This window comes from Trichophyton rubrum, assembly GCF_000151425.1.
Source record: "Trichophyton rubrum CBS 118892 genomic scaffold supercont2.7, whole genome shotgun sequence".
NCBI lineage: Eukaryota > Fungi > Ascomycota > Eurotiomycetes > Onygenales > Arthrodermataceae > Trichophyton > Trichophyton rubrum.
In genome coordinates this window covers 762,614-781,569 of record NW_003456422.1, presented here as the reverse complement: position 1 = coordinate 781,569, position 18,956 = coordinate 762,614, and the positions used below count along the sequence as shown (strand labels likewise).

Below are 18,956 nucleotides of genomic sequence, written 5' to 3'. Positions count from 1 at the left end.
GGGGCGCTTTTTTTCTCTTGTCTTTCCACAGGCCCGCCATTTCCGTCAGCCAAAAGGACGGGGAGAAATGGAAGAAACAAGCTCAATAATTATGGGTAATTTCGCCACGCTGCAAGAGGGAAATGCAAGAGAGAGGAAAAAGAAGCAAAAGGGCGTCAAGAGTGTGTAACATCAGGCTGGACAGGCAGATAGACAGGCAGGAGGCCGGGCTAATAGTTATGGAGGCCAACGAGCTCGAGTCAGCTAACTACTATCAACTTTCCACGTTGCTGGGAAAAGAAGAAATAAAGCCCTGCTAGACTCGAGACTATTTATTCGGCAGATGCCTTTCCCAACGCATAACTATAGCTCTGCTTTTCGCCCTGAAGTGTTGGTTGAGGCATCGTTGCGGCTGGTCAGGGGCTACTCAGTCAGTCAGTCTTGCTACAACGTACAAGGCATCCCGCGTCCTGATATCACCATGCGAATACGGTGCAGCATCTCGTCGACTCTGCTCCCTTCCGGCGGATCTCCTGCTGCATAGGGAAGTGCACGGCTGCGTCTATGCATATCTTATTATGTGCAGGCCGCGTGTTGTACTTTTCTCCAGTAAGTTATAGTATAAGTAAGTATACAGTTAGTTAACTATTAAACCGCCCTCTATATGCATGGATGTTCGACGCCAGAGGGACCACCAAGCAACTAAGATGCGACAGGGACAGGGAGCAGGCATCTTAGCTGGTCGGAACTTACCATGCCTGCGGTCGAGGGAGACGAGAACTCCCTCTGGCGTCTCACATAAGGTGAGATTCGCTGGGCCTTTTGGCCAACAAGGCCCTCCCTCTCCGCCAGGCAGGGATGCACGGAGTAACCGCATACTCCTGTCTGTCCAGCGCAGAAGCCGGCCGTTGATGCGTACTTACAGCACAAGATAGAGAGGAGGCATCATCGGCGGGTGCTGTTCGGTCTATCATCGATGTACTTGCTGGATGCTGGTCAACCCCCCTACGGCCTCGCTTAGGGTCGACAACGCTGGCGGTCAAAGATGCAATATTTTTGTTTCCTGCACGGTGTAATGAATCGGACGGAGTGCCACAGATAGATTGCCTGCTGTCCCCGTCCGCCTAACTACTTTCTCTACCTCAGGCTCAGCTTCAAGTATGTCCAACTTCTAGAACGTCTTCAATTCTCCCCTTTCCTGGGCGTCCCGCAAGCCCACAGCGTCCAAGAGACTCGCTGCTGCTGCTGCTGCTGCTGCTGCTGCTGCTCCTCTTTCTCTTGCCTCCCGCCTTCCGCCCCCTGTGCATATAGCCATATACTCCACGCCTTGCTATGGGCCCATACAGGCGGATGCTGCTGCTGGATGCGAGGAGGATGCTCAGACGGCACACGAATCAGACAACCCAGACGCCCAGGTCAATGTATCGTCACCGTCATGCCATCGTCGTCTTCACCTCGTCTCGTCTCGTGCGCGGCCAAACCAGCCATGACTTGCATCGGCCGCCGGGATCATCGTGGCCAATGAAACACGCGACTTCACCAATTCTGTTGACGAGCAGAGCCATTGGTCCCATATGTCCGAACGGCGAGAAAAACTTACACAAAAAGCAGAAAAGAAAGAAAAAAAAAAAAAAAAAAGAAGGCTGCTTTACTCTAATCTTCACGTTCATATTCCCGTTGCGGTTGTTGTGACTGCTCGTTTTAGGGGGGAGGCATCATGCACAGAGCAGATATCGACAACGAGATTCTGATCCAGCAGCTGAGACAAGGGCCAGGCTGATGCCGATGGTCTTTCTCTTGCGAATACTTGACATTCATCCCACCCTCGCTCTTCATGCACGGCGTTGCCTGCCAAGCTGCACAGCGCTGGAGCAAGGGCTCATCGACGCTGACGGGCCTCGTCCACCCGATCCCTGGAGAAACAACAAGGACGGTTGTTTGTATGTATGTATGGTGCATGTTGGTGACGGTCCAGCCATATGCAGCCCGCCAGCGGTGAACTGATGGATGTCCCATCATGATTCGCTGCACATCCTCGTTTCGCTGCTGGTCAATCACTCTCACTTCATCCACCCATCCAGCTCGCCCAGCCAGGAACCTGACAGACTGCTTACATACCCTTGAATCCATACATCTATCCCTTGGCTACATACGGAGGATACCTTCCTGCAAACATATGATAACCCCAGGGGGGCAGTCACGAAAGCTCGTTTAAATAACGCAATCGAAGTTTCTCCCCTGGTCCTTCAGCCATCCCCAGGTAGACGTACCTGTGCTCGCAGTTGGCAGGACAGGGTTGTCTTGGGGGGGAAATCTTGAGAAGCGAGCGAGCCATCCAGCCCATCCGGCCAGCTATGGGATCCGAGAAGGGGGTTCACCCGTTTTATTTGCTAGCCCACGCCAGGCCGATATCTCCCGACCCAGTGGTCAAAGAGTTCATTGTTATGAGGGTGGTTGGAGGGCTTGTGCGACGGATATACGAACATGTCTCTTCTTCCCTCCCCTGCCGAACTGGATATGGAGCTGGGGCCAGGAGGACACGCAAGAATAATTTACTAATCTCCAGTTTTCTTCGGTATGTAGGTCGCTATGACGATAAGGTGAAGGCCTTACCTTGAAAAAAGAAATATATACATTTGAAATGTGCCCAAAGATCCAGACACTCGCATAGGCTTATCTCGCTCTTGCTAAGAACCAACGCTGCAAGGTTCGGCGGTTGACCTGGAGGCCTGAGCCGCCCGCGAACCTCCGAGGCTGAAAGGCGCAAAGCAGGATCGAACGACTCTCACGATAGAACAAATCTCCGAGGTGAGACAGGCAGGCTATGGAGCTATCGACCTGCCTGATCGTGGGCATGCACAGATTTTTCTTTCTCTGTCTCTGTCTGAGCAATATGGGGTTCATAAAATGATGGCAAATTTCTTGTATATATGGGGTATTAAGTATCTTAAGAATTCCACTTCTTGAGACATCGCGGCAAGCAATTTGATCCCTCCAGCCGGGCATCTCCAATTCAATTTCCAGTAATAAATCGGAGTACGGAGTAAAAAAAAAAAAAAAAATGCAGATAGCAAAGAAGGATCTTTACCGAAGTACCTTGGCCAACAGTTCCCTTAGATTAGGCCCTTTACTCAAGTATGATACGCTTGTCTCTGCCTAGCACCAGGAAGAGATTAAAGCTCGGTTCCTGTTCTGCGACTTTTGGCTGTTTATCGTTTGATCGCCAGAATCGACGTCATGCACACAATCCAGGCTCATGTAGGAGCTGGAGCGTTGGCAACGGGCTGGGCCATGGACGAACGGAGGTAATTTTAAGGTCGAAGGGAAAGTTGAGACCGGAGCAACCGAAAACTCGTTTCCAATGCTATCAGATACAGCTTTTCCGTCTATATATCAACGATATATCACATTATAGCCAAATTGGAATCTGCTTTTTTTCGAAAAAGTGTTGCTACAGGCGAAAGACGGGGTAAGAAAAGTAAATATAACATATTTATAAAAAAGAATGAAAATAAAATGGGTATAAATGAATTAATTAGTCCACAAATATCTGATATGTGGGCAATTGTGCATTACTGCTATGCATCTGGCTTAGCAAGGAATGTTAACACCTTCCAAAGAGATATCAGGCCTCCGCGTGCCATATCCCCAACCATACGTTATTCCCGTACGCCCATCATGATCAGATATTTCGACGGAGGAACCGACGAGAGAGTTCTCCGTAGTGTTAATAGTCCGTGAGTATGTATCTTATCACGCTTGCATTTGACAACAGTGGAATTAAACCTAAGCATAAAAAGCTTCGTTAGTCAACGCGTATCGACTGATAAGGAGAGATGCAGACATCGAGATCGGTTGTGAGGAATCAGAAGTCCATTAAGATCATTGAAGCCGGACCGGAAGAGGCACGGCTTCTGACATAAGAGGTACCAGAAAAAAAGTAAAGTGAGATATCATCATGGAAGCAAGGGACAAAAAATTTGTGCGGTGTGGAAGATTTCAGCGCAACCAGAGAATAGACGATACATACCTCTCTTACTGGGCTGCTACATGGACTGCAGCACCGATCACCGCGTGTTCCTACCTATTCTCATCATAATTCATCTCTCACTTTCACGGCTTGCAAACAGCTGAACAGCGATTATCGCAACGTTTGACCATCGTTGAGAAAGAAAAATACCAAAGGCCTGAAGTTGAAAAAGATAGAAGACGAAGAAAAAAAAAAAAAAAAAAAAAAAAAAAAAAAAAAAAATAGAAAAACCAAAAAAAATCCGGCCACCCAAAGGAACCATCACGTGACTGATCGACCGTGGCTGCAGCAGAAGCTTGCTTGACCCTGTGTTGGAGGCATCCTTAATATTGCGACTAGGAGGGTAATTCGCTGTTCGAGTCTGGTGATCTGTGATACCCCAGATGACGATGATGCGATCCGGCCTGGTCGCTCCAGGGCTCGAGAACTAGCTCGCCGTTTACTCGGTCGATATCGTCGACACATGAGGCCAGCTGGACTACTTAAACGCTGCGGGCTTCCCCAGAAAAAAAGGAGGTCTCCCCCTCTCCCCGTGAAGACCCTGAGCTGCAGCTGTGATCTGGCTATCCACTGCCTGCGAAAAATTAACACACAAGTCCGCTGTCATGGCGGTAAGCAGTTTTATAGATATGTTTAGGCGTGGCCTGGGGCCCGCCGAGTCCAGCCAGGCCGCTTATGAACCGAACAAGGGGAAGCTTCAGAGTCGCATGGCCGACGTTATTCAACGGACTTTTGACCTTGGTTTCACGTCCTTCGGCGGTCCACCAGTGCATTTTAGAACTCTTCACCGGCGATTCGTATCAGACGCCGGGAGGAGAGTACCATGGGTTGATGAGCAAACGGTGTGAATATGTCACATCTCACTTCAACTCACCTGAGCTAACCTGGAGGGGCTGTTGTATAGTACCAGGAGCTCTTTGCGATAAGTCAGGCGCTTCCTGGGCCTGGGAGTACAAAGATGCTCTTCTGCATAACAATGATACATGCAGGCTTTCTCCCTGCAGTGGTCGCTTTCTTCCTATGGACGTTAGTTTCTCCAATTCGCACCCCCCTTTTTTTTTCTTGTATATGCAGAATGATATTAATATGTTTTGGGTATATCATAGCCTTCCAGGTGCTATTGGAATGTTCGGTCTCGTTCTTGGAGTTGCAAAACTTGACCAGAACCTTCCGACCATAGTATATGCTTTCCTTTCGGGATTGAATGCTTCGACCGTTGGTATCATTGCTCTCGCAGCAGTACAGGTAAACACTGGCATCAACATTGAAGAAAGAGCAAAGAGAAAAAGAGGATCGAAAGGCTAACCAGTCTTCAGTTAGCGGAGAAGTCTATTCAAGATAAAGTAACCAGAATACTGGTTATATTTGGCGGATCGGCTGGCCTGTGCTACCAAGCCATATGGTATTTTCCGATCCTTATATTGATTGGTGGTTGCACGACCGCAGTATGGGATCTGATCGCTCAACCATACATCACAAAGTTGAGAGATAAACTTCGTCAAAGGCGCTCGAATTCCTCGGGTGACGCTGAGGCGGGCATTGATCATGTGGGGGTCCAATTAAACCTTCCTAATCAGTCTTTAGCACTTCAGCGGCGCCGCATTCTAGCCGGAAGCACGCAAGAGCCCCAGGTTGATCTCCCCCAGCTTCGACGTTCAGATAGTTCAACCATAATACCTGATAGCCCTAGTACTCTCGTGGGCTCGGATTCAAATCAGCCGATGGACACACACTCTCATTCTCTGCATATGAAATGGGGTATCCTGATCATCGTCCTCTTCTTTGGTTTGTGCTCTCAATATTGCCCTAGCATCCCTGAATACCATGAACTAAGGGACAAGTTACTATATAGCAAGTTTCGTTGCGATATTGGTTGTGCGCGAAGGTATGGAGAAGCCCATGCTCGACCTTGACCTCTTTTCCAACTTGTATCTTGCCGGAACGGTGATATTTGGCGGCGGCCCAGTTGTCATCCCTTTACTTCGTGAGTATGTTGTCGGGCCTGGCTGGGTCTCTCCACGAGACTTCCTCATCGGCCTAGCCCTTATCCAGGCCTTCCCTGGGCCGAATTTCAATTTTGCCGTATATCTAGGTGGTCTTGCAGTAGCCTCAATGCATTCTCCCACTATTCTGGGCTCTGCAATGGCGTTTGTTGCAATCTACATCCCTGGCATGGCTCTGGCCGTGGGGTTCCAAAGCTGCTGGAGTGTCTTGCGGAAATATCCACTAACAACAAGCTGTCTCAGAGGAATGAACTCGGCTGCAGTAGGCCTGGTGTTCACCGCAGTGTATCGCCTCTGGGAGATCGGCTATCTGAGCGCCAATGCATCACAGGGTCAAAGCCTGGGAATGGAGCCCTTTTGGGTTGTCGTGGCGGCTATAACCTATGCTGAGAATGCTTGGTTCAGAGTGCCCCCTGCTATTGCCATTGCTATCGGTGGCATATTGGGCCTCTGCTGGTATGCTGTCATACAGCGAAATAGTTGACCTGTTCCTTTGATACACGTCATACTCAGGCTGCCTCCTGACTTTCTCCTTATGAGTTGTTCAACATCTTTCATGGAGAACCTATAATATAAACCTTCGAGACGACCTCTATCTTGATCACGTGGATCATCCCTGTAATATATACATTTATATATTCGTAATTTTGGTATTTTTAAATATACGATCTAAGCGACACCCGTTCACGTGATCACACATCGGATCGCGACCAAAAAAAAAAAAAAATAAAAAAATAAATCTTGGATTTTGCGACTTGAACGAACTTCTCGACATCGACACATCTCATCCACTAACTTTTGCTCTTCGCCAGCACCTCCAACACCGTCAATATGGGTCGTCTTCACAGCAAGGGCAAGGGCATTTCTGCCTCTGCCATCCCCTACTCTCGCACCGCTCCCGCCTGGTTGAAGACCACTCCGGATCAGGTTGTCGACCACATCTGCAAGATGGCCAAGAAGGGTGCCACTCCATCTCAGATCGGTGTTGTCCTCCGTGATAGCCACGGCATTGCCCAAGTCAAGGTTGTTACTGGTATGTGCATGGTTGGAGTTGAGACCTGGACCGTCTGATATCCGTGTCTTTTGCGCCAGCAACTTCTTTAAACTAATATATTTTCGCCTATATAGGAAACAAGATCCTCCGCATCCTCAAGTCCAACGGTACGAATACACATAGATACCCTTCATACGGGAGGTGATATGATCGTTTAGAGGAGCGTTTCAACGTGAGATATCGTTGAACATTCTCTAGGCTTAGTCACCTCACATAATAGAATGATTGAACGTTTTCAGCGCTCCTCTGGGGCCATGTTCTTTCGACACTGCCTCTGCTTGGTCATGATGGGCTGACAGAGTGATTTTTGTAAACTTGTATAGGCCTCGCCCCTGAAATCCCAGAGGACCTTTACATGTTGATCAGAAAGGTAAACCTACCCCTCCTTCTGAAAGTGTACCCCTGACTATTAGAAACTAATCTCTCCCTTCTTAGGCCGTTGCTGTCCGCAAGCACCTTGAGCGCAACCGCAAGGACAAGGACAGCAAGTTCCGTCTTATTTTGATTGAGTCCCGTATCCACCGTCTCTCTCGTTACTACAAGTCTGTTGGTGTCCTCCCACCAACCTGGAGATACGAGAGTGCCACTGCCAGCACCATGGTCGCATAAGCAATTTCAACCACATTCACAACTTCAATGGACCAAATATGGAACTAAGAAAATAAAAAATATCAAAATAGCGCGGTCTGCACCAGGAACAGGGCGCCTCCAACAAACTACCCGGCAGAAATGCTTGGAGTTTGTATGGAGCTAAGCAGCTCATTCTACAATAGCAAGAGCTTAAATATTATTCCCATAGTTAATTGAGTTCTTCCTGACTGGCTTTCTCTTGCATGTGCTACTAGCAATTACGAATATTGAAACAGTCTCACTTATGTTATTACTATAATGGGCGACGGTGACATCAACTCATTGGATGTATCAATTATAGGCATATATATATAGGGCGGTTTATCTAAAAATCTATTCGACACCGTTTATATACGCCTGACCTCGCGTGCCACCGCGTTACATAGCTCGACTTTGACACCTGCCCCTGTAAGAACGTGAATCCAAAGGCGTTGCGTATCACTTAAACGGTCACTCTCTGACTTGACCTCCGAAAACATCACCTCCTTGGTATCCATCCTCCAGAGGAAAAGATCTGGAATTCCTCCGCCACGTTGCTGATACTCTTGCGCCATCACTTTGCATATAGTTGCCAATGCTTCGCCTTTAAAACATTGAGCAATCTCGAGGAGATCATTGACCTCAAAGGACCAGTCAATACCTATAGCACAAGTTTGCTTTGCTGCTTCACGTATATATACTTCCTTGATGAGCCTTTGTGCTTCCCCGTTTGATATCTCAGCTAGCCTTGAATTAATATCAGATAGTCGAGACGAGTAAAAGGAATCCGTATGTAAATCCAAGGGGCAGGTCTGGAACGGAGTCTGGAAGACATTAGGGATATAGGTAAATATAACATCATAGAATAGGTATCCAAACTGATCAGAAAATGTTAGCCATCAGCTAATTTGAAGTAAGCCAGGGAGCTTCTTAGGTACTACTCACAAGTGTTCGAAGGATTCCACTTTCGCAATGGAAGCCTTTCCATCCATGATCCCTATACCAGCTCAGACACATGCTTTCAACCCGACATTCACCTCCTCCTTCCCGTTCATCAACCCAGACAGTCGGACGGCCTTTGTTTTTTGCGTTGCTATTTCCCGTAATTTTCGCATTAGGTTGCTTTGCTGGAAGCTCTTTTTCAATCCGGATCCCTTCCACCGTCCGTTCTTGTGGTTTCGCGAGCATGACATGGGAAAAATCATGCTGCTCCCTTTTCGCTATTTTCAAGGATTTCTCCAGTTTCGTTATCCGTTTCTGTAGACCATAGTGAAAAATTATATGACATTCTGGGTCTTGAAGTCCGTCTTCGCAAGTGTGGAGTGCTTGTTGTCTCCAATCCCTCTTTCGAGTATCCTCAGGCCGGGTATCGGTAGAATCGATTGCCCACATGTAATGCTCCTCAAGGAGTGCCTTGCGCTGGTACCAAGTTCCACGCCTCGCAGTGTGGAAGAGGCGCTGATCCAGCAGCTCTTTTAAGGTCTTGTGCTCCTGTTTATAGTCCTTAAGCCGTCCAAGAGACCACAAATTCTTATGTATGATCCTGGTGTACACCCATGCAGGAGAAAAGCGACGAAGATATGCACCTTCTCCGTAATCGTATAACCGCTCTTCTTTGGATTGTTCTCTCTGTAAGAGTATCTTCCACCGGGGATAGACAGCTCCTGCATATTGCTTTACAGATTGTATCTTCTCGTCAGTTGTGGAGCTGTTGGATTCCATCTCCTTATCCAGATCAAACTGGATGCGAATGGCGGCTTCAAATTCAAGCAATTCGGAACGTGATGGAAATATGGAATTCGAGCGACTGACAATATAATCAGGGTAATGCCTTCTGGATATCTTTGCGAGTATTATGGCGGTAAGGGATTTTTCTGACCATTGGGTCGAACGATAGAATAGCAGGTGAACGCGTTCAAAAAGTTTCAATGGGCCGCTGGAAAGTCGTATGCAGTCACCTGTGCGGTCAAAGATCTTCTGTCGGAGCATAACACCTCTTTTTCCAGTTTCGAGGTTGCTGAAATGTGATGCTATTGATGCAGCTTTATTGTTTTCGGCCACTTTTTGATTGGCTGAAGAAAGCCAACTTAGCCCTGTTTGACTGGCGCTTGCATCACATAAACCATTGATAAGATCTTTCTTATTCTTTCCTGAAACCTTCAGGTCTCTTGCGAAACATTTCAATTCGTCAAGAAGGAGCAGTGAGGAAGCTTCTTCGATTGACTGTATTTCGTTCATATCGTCTGCGAACCGAAACTCACCACCAATTGTAGTGACTGAAGGGGAGTCTAGGCCTCCAAAACTTGGTGTATGGTCATCAGTTGATGCAGGCAACTTTCTCGTCTTTCGAAGATCGGCAACTGCCCTTGGCATATCTGCAATGTCTTGATAATAGCCCAGCTTATTGATGCGATGCCAAGCAGATGTTTTGCGTAGAAATAGTCGAACATAACTATAGGTTACTTGTCAAAAGGACGTTCTTGATGTGTAACAATAGAGTCTTGATAAACCGAGGGGTATAAGAAACGAACAGGTATTGAGACTCATAAGAGAGCCCTTTCCAGTAATCAAACACGGCCTGCTCTGCTTCATTAAAGAGATGGCTCTCATCTTGAAGAACGCTGTTGAGAGCGTAGTTGAAAGCGTCAACATAGATGGAGCTCTCCCCTTTGACCCATCTTCTTTGGGTGAGCCACTGCTGCGTCCCTTCCAGCTGAGATTCGTTATCTAGCGAAGCCTTCCACTGCTCATATTCCTCAACAGCATCTTCGCCTGTTTTCAATGAAGGGAGGGACTCCTCCAAGCCAGCTTCCTGGTCAAAGTGTAGAGCATCGCGCCCGAGCTCCTCAGTAGATATTCCTGACCTTTCATCCATCGCCGCAGATCCATATATAGCAGGTGTATCCTTCTCAATAGCAGTACCTGATCGTTTGCTCGATGAGGAGTCGTCTGGGCTGGATGAGGTGCGTCGTCGCTTAGGTTGTGAGGGCCGGGGTCCTGCCATTGTCAAAGAGAAAAAGAGAGGAAGGGAGTCTTCAAGACGAAAGTAATTCGAGTAAGCCCTGCATACTCGGGTGCATAGCCAGCAAATGGACCAGATATCACCGCATTCCGCACATCTCAAACACAGGCTGGCGCTGCGAAAGTGACAAAACCGTCCCAAACGCCGCTTTTTTTCAGCCTGTCGAGAAAACGCGTTGGCAACGCGAGATCACATGATGCGCCGCAAAACCACTTTAGCCTTCTTTTGCGTATGTTTGCCTTGTTTGCATCCGAAGCTCCAGCAACAAACTCGCCAAAATCGCAGCAGAAGAGACAATTTGATATCTCAAGCTGCAGGCTGAGGGAAGAGAGAAGAAACCTGCCCAACTACGGCACCCAGTTGACCTGGTATATAGTTATTGGAGGGTTATGGGATCTTAGATAGCACCAGTTCTTCATGGCCGATGCCCCGTCACAGCTGCCGGCAGGCACCTCGCTTCCTTCTGGCGCCGGATTCCAGAATGCAGAGAGACAGAACAATGGAGAAACACCGCAAGACAGGACAGCTGCCATGCAGGACAACACTGTATGTGATGAGGCCCCATGAGTAATACCCGCTAGTTTGGGCCGTGACCTTATAGCCTTACAACTAAGAATATATACCCTTCCTACCAGAATAAATCCCACAACAGACATACCCTCTATAAGAAAAGAGAACTGACTTGTTGCGCATTGCCTATCAGCCTCTAGAATTGCACTCCACCCCTAAACTTGGTGCCAGTTTCCCTCCTCCTCCGCCGGCTACAGCTTCAACCGCCTCCCGTGGCGTCACTCCGTCTGTAGACAACGAGACTTCAGCCAATAAACACTACGATAACCGGGACATCATCATGAGCGGTGGCTATGAAACAAGAGGTACCTATCGGGGGAATGGTGCTACTGGTGCCGGGGTTGCCAATGCTACCCCTCAATCCCAGGCTACGGGTGCGCCTGCACGAATATATATGAACGAAAAGATTGTACCATATCTTCTGGAAGGGATGAAGATGGTGGCCAAGGATCAGTGGGTATTTATTCTTCTGTTTTATATCAGTTTCTTTGGAGTGCTAATATATCGCTTTCTAAAAAAACCTTAGGCCTACAAACCCACTGCAGGTGCTAGGGGAATATCTCATACAAAAGAGCAGCGAAATCGGAGAGACTGCCGGAGAACAGTCGAATGCCTGATATGGCCATGAACCCGATCCAAAATGAGGAAATTTACACGCTAGACAGTAGTGTGCTAAATGAATACCCATGTTTTTCGGACTTCCTCGAAGGATATCATTTGGGCTTTACGGGGCTCTACAGGCTATGTATTGAAAGCTATAGATGCCAGACGAAGTGAATTGAAGTATGGCATACTGCTGCGGCACCTGAATGCTTTAAAATTTATCATATGCAATATCACTCATAGCCAGCCAAACCTAGCAAGGTTTAGACTTCTGTAGTAATAGCATGGACTCAATTGCAAATATGTATAAATCAGCAACGCTGAGCTGTCGAAAGAGTACCCCTGTCCAGTTAATTGACAATCATTATACGCTTTCCCTATGCATTCAAGTGAACTTGTTATCTGCTTCAACAGACGAACACTAACAAACTCGACGTCAGTGATAGCAATCTGGTAAAGAAGCACTTACCAGAGATATGTTACAGTTGGGTCTTCGTATCTGGAGGATGGGTATATGTAGATGGCGTCGTCAAAGGCAAAGTGAAGATCATGGCCTGGGAGTAGTGTGTCACAGCAGAGGGACAAGGATATGGGCAATCCTTTCCCTCCCCCCATGTAGCCAAATATAACGGGGTTCAGGGCTTCAGAGAGATGAGGAAGTGACTTTAGCTCTTAGAAGCTATGTTTCGACTACGAGTACCGGCAAAGAGCGATAAAGACGAATCGCTGCGGGGTTTCCAGCTGGAGGATTTTGTAGCGTTGTAGAAATTTGAGAACTGTTTTGATAGTGTTTTGTGTTTTGTTTTTTTGTTTTTTGTTCTTTGAAAGCGTGAGATCACTCCCGGGCCAAATGTGTAGGAGTCGTTACCCTCAATTTGTGTGAAGAGATGCAATACGGCGAAACAAGCTGACTACCGATAAGGGGGAGGGCCAACAGGGAAGATATGGTGCGGAAGATTTTGCTGCCCACCAGAGAAAAAGCCGAAGGTATTACAACGTTTAGATATCCTGTGTTCCGCCGCCATGCTTCGTGATATTTAGCGACATGCAAAGAAACAGCTGGTTTATAGCGGACGGGTGACATGCCAAACAGACATTCAACCTCAGACGTGAGCCGCGAGCCAGCTATTCGAAATTTTGTCGAAGCCATGCTAGAAGTGTGGGAGCGAAAGGTGATGTGTAACAAACATAGAAGCGCCGCCGTTACCGATTAAGTACCGATCCCAGCTGAAGATGCCGACAAGAAACCATGTGTGGAATACAGTAGTAGAATCAGAGGATGACAACCAGAGAAGGAAAAGAGAAGCAAAGATAAAAACGGGATGGGAACCGAGATCCAGGAAAGCAAGCCTAGTAAAGAGGTCGAGCAGGGCTTGGGTCGAACCAAAACTCAAATGCCATTGTCGTTGGGGGCCTGCATTGGATACCTACCTAGCGGGGGCCGGTTCTATCGTCCCAACGGTTATCGTAAGCTCGACTGCCAGAAGGCTCATAAGACTCACGATGGGAAGGGGCGTCTGAATAACCCCCAGAAGCAGACTGCGCGCGAGCATCATCTCGGTCATAGTAGCCACCGCCTCGACGGTCTCCTCGGCGATCCCCACGATCACGGTCACGGTCGCCTCGGTCACCGCGGTCACCGTACCTGTCATCACGGCCGGACGTGGCATAGCGGTCGACGCCTCTGTGACCATAGTCATCACGATAATCGCGACGACTGCCACGGTCACTGTAGGAATCGTAGCGAGAACTGCGATAGCCGTCATCGTATCGGCGTCCATGGCCACCATACCCACCGCGACGATCGTCATAGCGATCATAACGACCGCCTCGACTGTGTCCACGAAGTTCTGGTATTCATTTTTGTTTTTAGCAAGTCTCTCTTATCAATTGTAGAAACTCAGGGTGAGACCATACCTCGCTTGGGAGGCCCAAAGTACTTTCCGGGCGTAGGGGTTCTAGGGCGACTACGGCGAGCCTTTTCGATGCTCAAGGTACGTCCGTCGATTACCTCGCCCTGTAGACCCTCTCTGGCCGCTTCTGCCTGGTCAGGAGTAGCCATGTTCACAAACCCGAATCCACGCGACTCCTTGGTGTGAGGATCAAGCATGATAGAGCAGTTTTCCACCTCACCATATTTCTCAAAAAGACGAGTCACGTCTGCTTCACTCAGACGGGGATGGATCCCAGTTACAAACAGGTTGGTGCCTGTGTTTTGAGCTCCCTCTTCATCATCCGCATTCTTCATCCGAGTATCCGTTCCTTCAGCACTATTTAAAGTTAGACACTATTCGTTTTCATCTCTTGTCTTTCGTTCTTCTTTCACTACTAGCACATCAAAGGGTAGTTCGGTAATATGGATTTCTTACCGGTCAGTTCGGCCGTTGGGAGAAGCGCTGCGGTTCCGGGTAGCGCGATTAGCATCCTGGGGTGACGCGCTACGTCGGCGGTATTGCGGATCTTTTTTTTTTCACAATCAAACGACAGGTTAATGCCTCAGTAGCAGAAGTAGAGAGTGCTGGCCAGCATTACCTTCGAACCGATCGTTCTCATTTTCATACTCCATGTCGGCCATGGTTGGTCGATAATCCAGTGTAGAAAAAAAAGCGGCTCTGGGGAGTTGCCACTGAGTCTTTCGTCCGGTCCGCCTGCTGCAAGCACCAACGCACGAGAAAGCAGAAGAAACAGTACAGGCTGCAGCACCAGGCAACGTGAAAGAGAGGGAGAGGTGCGAGACGAGAGGCTAAAGATCGAGGAGGTTGGCCTTTTGATGTCTGGAGAAGAGCAAAAAGCTGATGAAAGCTTCACCTGGGCAGGAAGACGATCCTTTTAGCTATCGCTCGATCTGGACTAGCGCATGCTGTCCTTGGCTCCCGCAACTCTTTTTCGTTGTCAATATAAAAAAAAGTAAGCCGAAGATGAGGAGAGAAGATGAGCGTGGTAGCGTTGATTATCCTGATATCCTGGTTTCGTTTCATTATTAACTACATATTATCTTTCTAGTGAGGGGAATGTAAAGGCATAGAAGAAGGGTGAAGACATGAGGTGATATCTCCGGAGAGGTACAAAGAGAATACAACAAGTAACAAAGGGTTATCTAAATCCTCGCCATCGCTTTCGACTCTTCTGCGATTTGGACTTGGAGGGTTCCTCTTCCGGGGCCGTAGTAGATGCGATATCTTGCCCTGGAGGCTCAGCCGGCGCATCTTCGACGCCATCATCGTCTCCGGCCAAGTCACGAAGTTCCTCGTCTCCAATGTCACTAAGTTCCTCACTCATGCCCCGAACCAGCTCCCTACCGGTCCAACGTTCTTCATGAATGGTGGTACCAATAGGGTCGAAAGGTTGCATGTACCACTGGATGCCACCTTGGGCTAGGGGTAGAAGCTGCTGGCCTTCTGAAAAGCTGGCAGGCGGTGTAGGAGGCGTTGCTTTGTCTCGTGGAATCTGAGGTTGAAGGAGGGGTGTGGATCGCTCTCCCGCCTTCTCCACAGGCAATTGGGGCGGTTCACTTTCGTTAGGGCCACTTTCTGACTCTCGTTTTTCTGAGTGTGATGTCACCACCTCAGTGCTGTTCTCCTGGAGTTCTGGAGCATCCATCATTTCTGCGTCTTGATCCTCATCACCTGCAAGGTCGTCATTCGTCTCTGGAGCGGACTTCTCATTGTTGACCTGCTCGGGTACCTTTTCGGCAACCTCGCTTTTAGATTCGGGAGTCAGGTTAAGGCCACTCTCTTGCATTTCAATCTCAGTTCCGTTTGGTAACGGCTGCGTTGCCATGTCAGTAAGTAAGGCAGCGTTGACTGCTTCTCCAGAGGAGGTGTTGATAGATCCTCTACGAGAGCCAACGCTGTTTTCAAGAATAAGGTCAAGGCCCTTGAGCTCATTCTCATAAGGCTTGCCATTAAGCTCGCTTTCTTTCTTCAAAGCATCCTCAAGTAGAGGTTGAACAGATTTGATTATTCGCTTAGCAAGTTTCCGTTTCTCCCGTTGTTCGTGGCTGAGCTCAGGAGCACGACCGCTGATCTGCATTTGTAACTCTGCCGTATCTCCAACAGAGGCAACTCCAATCCCCGAAGTGAAAACTTGTGCTAAGTCACGAGAAAATTCAGAAACGGAAGTATAGTACCGTTCTTCTAGCTTTGACCGGATTGTCTGAAAGCCAACAAAGAATACGCCCTTTCCATCCAATCTGTGAATGTGCAAAAAAGGACAATATTAGTAGACGAAACACCAAAGGCAGTGACTCCTGAAACTCTGGGAACTTACGTATGGGCTTTCTCAAATACCGGCCACAGCATTGGGGGTATAGGGAAGTAAACTATATCAATAATACTTTGAAGGGTTTCTGCATCCTTGAGTTTTTCCTTTTCACGCTTCTTTACCTCGCCACATAACATCCGAACCTTGTCAACGTCGTGATATAGTCTTTCCGCAAAGTCTATCCGGCGTTCTAGACGTACAGATCCCGCACGGCCCATTCCAGAGAAATTCCTTCTGGTCATTTCCATAGATGAGAATGTTTCCAGTTGAAGTTGCAGTCGCTTCAACAATGCAGCACCTCGCCTTGCTTCTCGTTTTAGAGTCCAGTACTTGCATGCATCCTCTGCATACTGCTTTCTTTGACGAACTGTGAAACGGGCCAAAGAAGCCACAACATTGTCGAGCACAACTCGTGGGATAACGGGTGCCCCAGAGGGTAATTTCCAAATCGTTCTTGGATTCGGATTTGCACGCTTTCGCTTATTGTTACCGCCAACAGTTAACGTTAATCGAGGCGTTATGGGTCTAGCATTGCAGTCGTTGGGGTCCGTGCCTTCTTGGGTTTCCGGCCCCATGGCAAGGGCTGCGGCTTGGCTATCTCCCCATTTTTTCCCTTGCATGGCAGTGCGGTAGTATTCCAGAGCTTGAGCGGTGGCGGAAGAGGTATTATGATCTGCTTGCCAGTCCGGTGGAACATGCTTATCACAATAGGCTTTGAGTTCGTTAGAGTCCTTTATTGCGGGAGCACCTGGTGTCAGTTTCATCCTCAAATATAGATGGGCTCGCCTTCCACAAGTCGGGTGGAAAGCTACAAAGCAGTTCTTGTTACTGCACTGTATGCAAGCTCCCATTTTCTGGCGGCAGATGTAGCAAGTAAGTTTCCAACGGCTTCTCGGCACCTTTTCAATTTCAATCACTGGCTCCATTAAAGACGGGTTTCCTATCGAGACTTCTGGAATCCAAACTGCACAGAGAAGATGTGACCATTTAGCAGTATTTGTCTGTTTAAATGCACCTTCAGTGTTAGGGCAGAAGATACAAGATGGAGACCCTCGACCAATGAGCTGACATTTGCGGCAAAGCCACTGGCCTTCAGGAATATAAGGCACTCCATAACACTCTTGGTGGACAGCCAGGTCACAGCCATCACAAAAGACGATGGCATTAGCGTTCTCACAATCCCCGTCGTCACATACAGCGCATTTGCTATCTTGTTCCTCTCCTGAGCCAGGATTCTCACCGTTCACTGCAACAGCAGAACTGGAACGCGGCCGTTGTGTCTGGGGTGGTTTGGGGTTAGGTTTAGGTATTCGTCGTTCTAGAGCATGCCATTCCTTCTCTATTTTAGTCATGGTAATTTCAAATATTGCAGGTTTGATCGGCTCGAATTCTTCAAGTTTTCGCTGCGTGTTATATTCTTCCAGCCATCTGGCATCCTGCTCGTCCATGTCGTACTCCACCCTACCCACGTCAGCGTTTGGGAGAGGTGGGCCAGCGTCCCCCTCAGTGGGCGGGGGCGGCTCTAGGTCAAGATCACCCTCTGTTACACCTTCAGATAGCCGGATCATTCTTCTCTCGTGTCGAACGAAAATGTCGCTTTCCTGGTAGCCTACGCTCGCCATGGTACGGTCCACGTAATTTTGCTGTCCAACTCCCTTCTGTTCAAACGGTAGAAACGGATCTTTGACGACCCAAGATGGCTTTGGTAGCGTAAGCTTTTCCCGCGGATTTGACGTTGGTAGCAATAATCCTTTAGATTGCTCCGGTGTATCATCTGCCTTTTTCGGTTTATCAAGGCGACGTTTGGACGGGGACAAACTTGGTCCTCGACATCCACTAGGTGTACTGCTACCATCCTCATTAGCGCCAAATCCATTCCCGTTTGCTCCATTTGAGGACGAATTCTCGTCGTTCACCAGTCCGTCCACTTCTTTTGAGCTAAATACGGCAATCTGGGCGTCAATATCAAGGTCAGGGTGAAACTCTTCCCAACCGCGTTCCTCACGAGGCATGTATCCTTCACTCTGGGTTACTGCCAATACTGCAGCTGCAGCAGAGCTATACCTCCGGGCCTGGGTTCTCGGTCGACTCGAACGCGAGGAAGAGGGAGTTGCGGGGTGAAGGCGTGAAGAGGCGTGGGAGTCGCGAGCAGGTCGAGTCCGGGGAGTGCTAGTTTTATTTCGCATCTGCGAGGATGCTCGCGGTGGCGGATCTATATCATCCACCTCGATATACCGTCCACCTCCTCCAGGACCCCCAGGAACATATTTTAGCTTCTTTCGTGGTGGTTCTCCTGGAGCTTGTACTGTCGTGTTTCGAGCCCCCTTCTGCGCTGTTTTGGGTCGTGGCTTGGGTGCCCGGGCTGCAGACGTCTTCCGCTGCACGTTGGCGGTAGACGACGCCATCTCTTCGCTGCCTTCCCCCTCTTGTCTGCTGTAATAACTTTATTAGATCGAATTGTAGAGGCGAGCTGGTTCACTTCTCTGAGGGTCTCCCTTCGTGTCTCCGTGCTTCCAATAGTTGTTTTCTTCGTCTGGGTTGCTTCACTGCGGCCTAACGAGCAGTATCATGGTCCATCAATGCAGTCAAATTAACCAACTCCATGCGAAACAAAAAGAAAAGGAGGAAAATCCCCTCCCGGCAGAGCAGCGTTGTCTTCAAGGTCGTCAAAACGTCGGCTATCCTCAAACGCCGTCACCAAGAGGTTGTCGCGGCTTTTTCGCTCTTTTTCCTTTTTTGGGTTGGAGTAGGCGCGCGCTAGCTTGTTTAGGTAAAGCACATGCCAAGCTTTTTGGCCGCCGGAAACAAGCGCGACTTTTCCCC

General features: G+C 48.5%; 8 protein-coding genes across 8 annotated transcripts; 4 read left to right on the top strand and 4 right to left on the bottom strand.

Annotated features, from left to right (window-relative positions):
- Positions 1 to 1,676: 1,676 nt before the first annotated feature.
- Positions 1,677 to 2,698, bottom strand: TERG_12390 (uncharacterized protein). Its single transcript, XM_047751352.1, has one exon. The coding sequence runs from the start codon at positions 2,107 to 2,109 to the stop codon at positions 1,681 to 1,683; it is 429 nt and encodes a 142-aa protein (XP_047606832.1). The 5' UTR covers positions 2,110 to 2,698; the 3' UTR covers positions 1,677 to 1,680.
- Positions 2,699 to 4,614: 1,916 nt separating this feature from the next.
- Positions 4,615 to 6,496, top strand: TERG_06276 (uncharacterized protein; the record flags this gene model as incomplete). Its single annotated transcript, XM_003233235.1, has 5 exons — positions 4,615 to 4,851; positions 4,914 to 5,035; positions 5,116 to 5,254; positions 5,326 to 5,794; positions 5,862 to 6,496. 5 exons carry the CDS (start codon positions 4,615 to 4,617, stop codon positions 6,494 to 6,496), a joined length of 1,602 nt encoding a protein of 533 aa, XP_003233283.1.
- Positions 6,497 to 6,843: 347 nt separating this feature from the next.
- TERG_06275 (40S ribosomal protein S13) lies at positions 6,844 to 7,675 on the top strand (the record flags this gene model as incomplete). The annotated part of the gene is made up of 4 exons (XM_003233234.1): positions 6,844 to 7,045; positions 7,141 to 7,173; positions 7,390 to 7,436; positions 7,502 to 7,675. The coding sequence occupies 4 exons, from the start codon at positions 6,844 to 6,846 to the stop codon at positions 7,673 to 7,675; spliced, it is 456 nt and encodes a 151-aa protein (XP_003233282.1).
- A 368-nt stretch (positions 7,676 to 8,043) lies between these two features.
- TERG_06274 (uncharacterized protein) lies at positions 8,044 to 10,679 on the bottom strand (the record flags this gene model as incomplete). The annotated part of the gene is made up of 3 exons (XM_003233233.1): positions 8,044 to 8,553; positions 8,621 to 10,127; positions 10,207 to 10,679. 3 exons carry the CDS (start codon positions 10,677 to 10,679, stop codon positions 8,044 to 8,046), a joined length of 2,490 nt encoding a protein of 829 aa, XP_003233281.1.
- Positions 10,680 to 11,114: 435 nt separating this feature from the next.
- Positions 11,115 to 11,884, top strand: TERG_06273 (uncharacterized protein; the record flags this gene model as incomplete). Its single annotated transcript, XM_003233232.1, has 3 exons — positions 11,115 to 11,243; positions 11,401 to 11,720; positions 11,794 to 11,884. 3 exons carry the CDS (start codon positions 11,115 to 11,117, stop codon positions 11,882 to 11,884), a joined length of 540 nt encoding a protein of 179 aa, XP_003233280.1.
- An 821-nt stretch (positions 11,885 to 12,705) lies between these two features.
- Positions 12,706 to 13,020, bottom strand: TERG_12389 (uncharacterized protein; the record flags this gene model as incomplete). Its single annotated transcript, XM_047751351.1, has 1 exon — positions 12,706 to 13,020. One exon carries the CDS (start codon positions 13,018 to 13,020, stop codon positions 12,706 to 12,708), a length of 315 nt encoding a protein of 104 aa, XP_047606831.1.
- A 172-nt stretch (positions 13,021 to 13,192) lies between these two features.
- On the top strand, positions 13,193 to 13,969 carry TERG_12388 (uncharacterized protein; the record flags this gene model as incomplete). The annotated part of the gene is made up of 1 exon (XM_047751350.1): positions 13,193 to 13,969. One exon carries the CDS (start codon positions 13,193 to 13,195, stop codon positions 13,967 to 13,969), a length of 777 nt encoding a protein of 258 aa, XP_047606830.1.
- TERG_06271 (uncharacterized protein) lies at positions 13,646 to 18,906 on the bottom strand. The gene is made up of 4 exons (XM_047748580.1): positions 14,403 to 18,906; positions 14,240 to 14,330; positions 13,788 to 14,140; positions 13,646 to 13,720 (listed from the first exon to the last, which is right to left on the bottom strand). Exon 1 carries the CDS (start codon positions 18,536 to 18,538, stop codon positions 16,136 to 16,138), a length of 2,403 nt encoding a protein of 800 aa, XP_047604565.1. The 5' UTR covers positions 18,539 to 18,906; the 3' UTR covers positions 13,646 to 13,720; positions 13,788 to 14,140; positions 14,240 to 14,330; positions 14,403 to 16,135.
- Between the last annotated feature and the right edge of the window lie 50 nt (positions 18,907 to 18,956).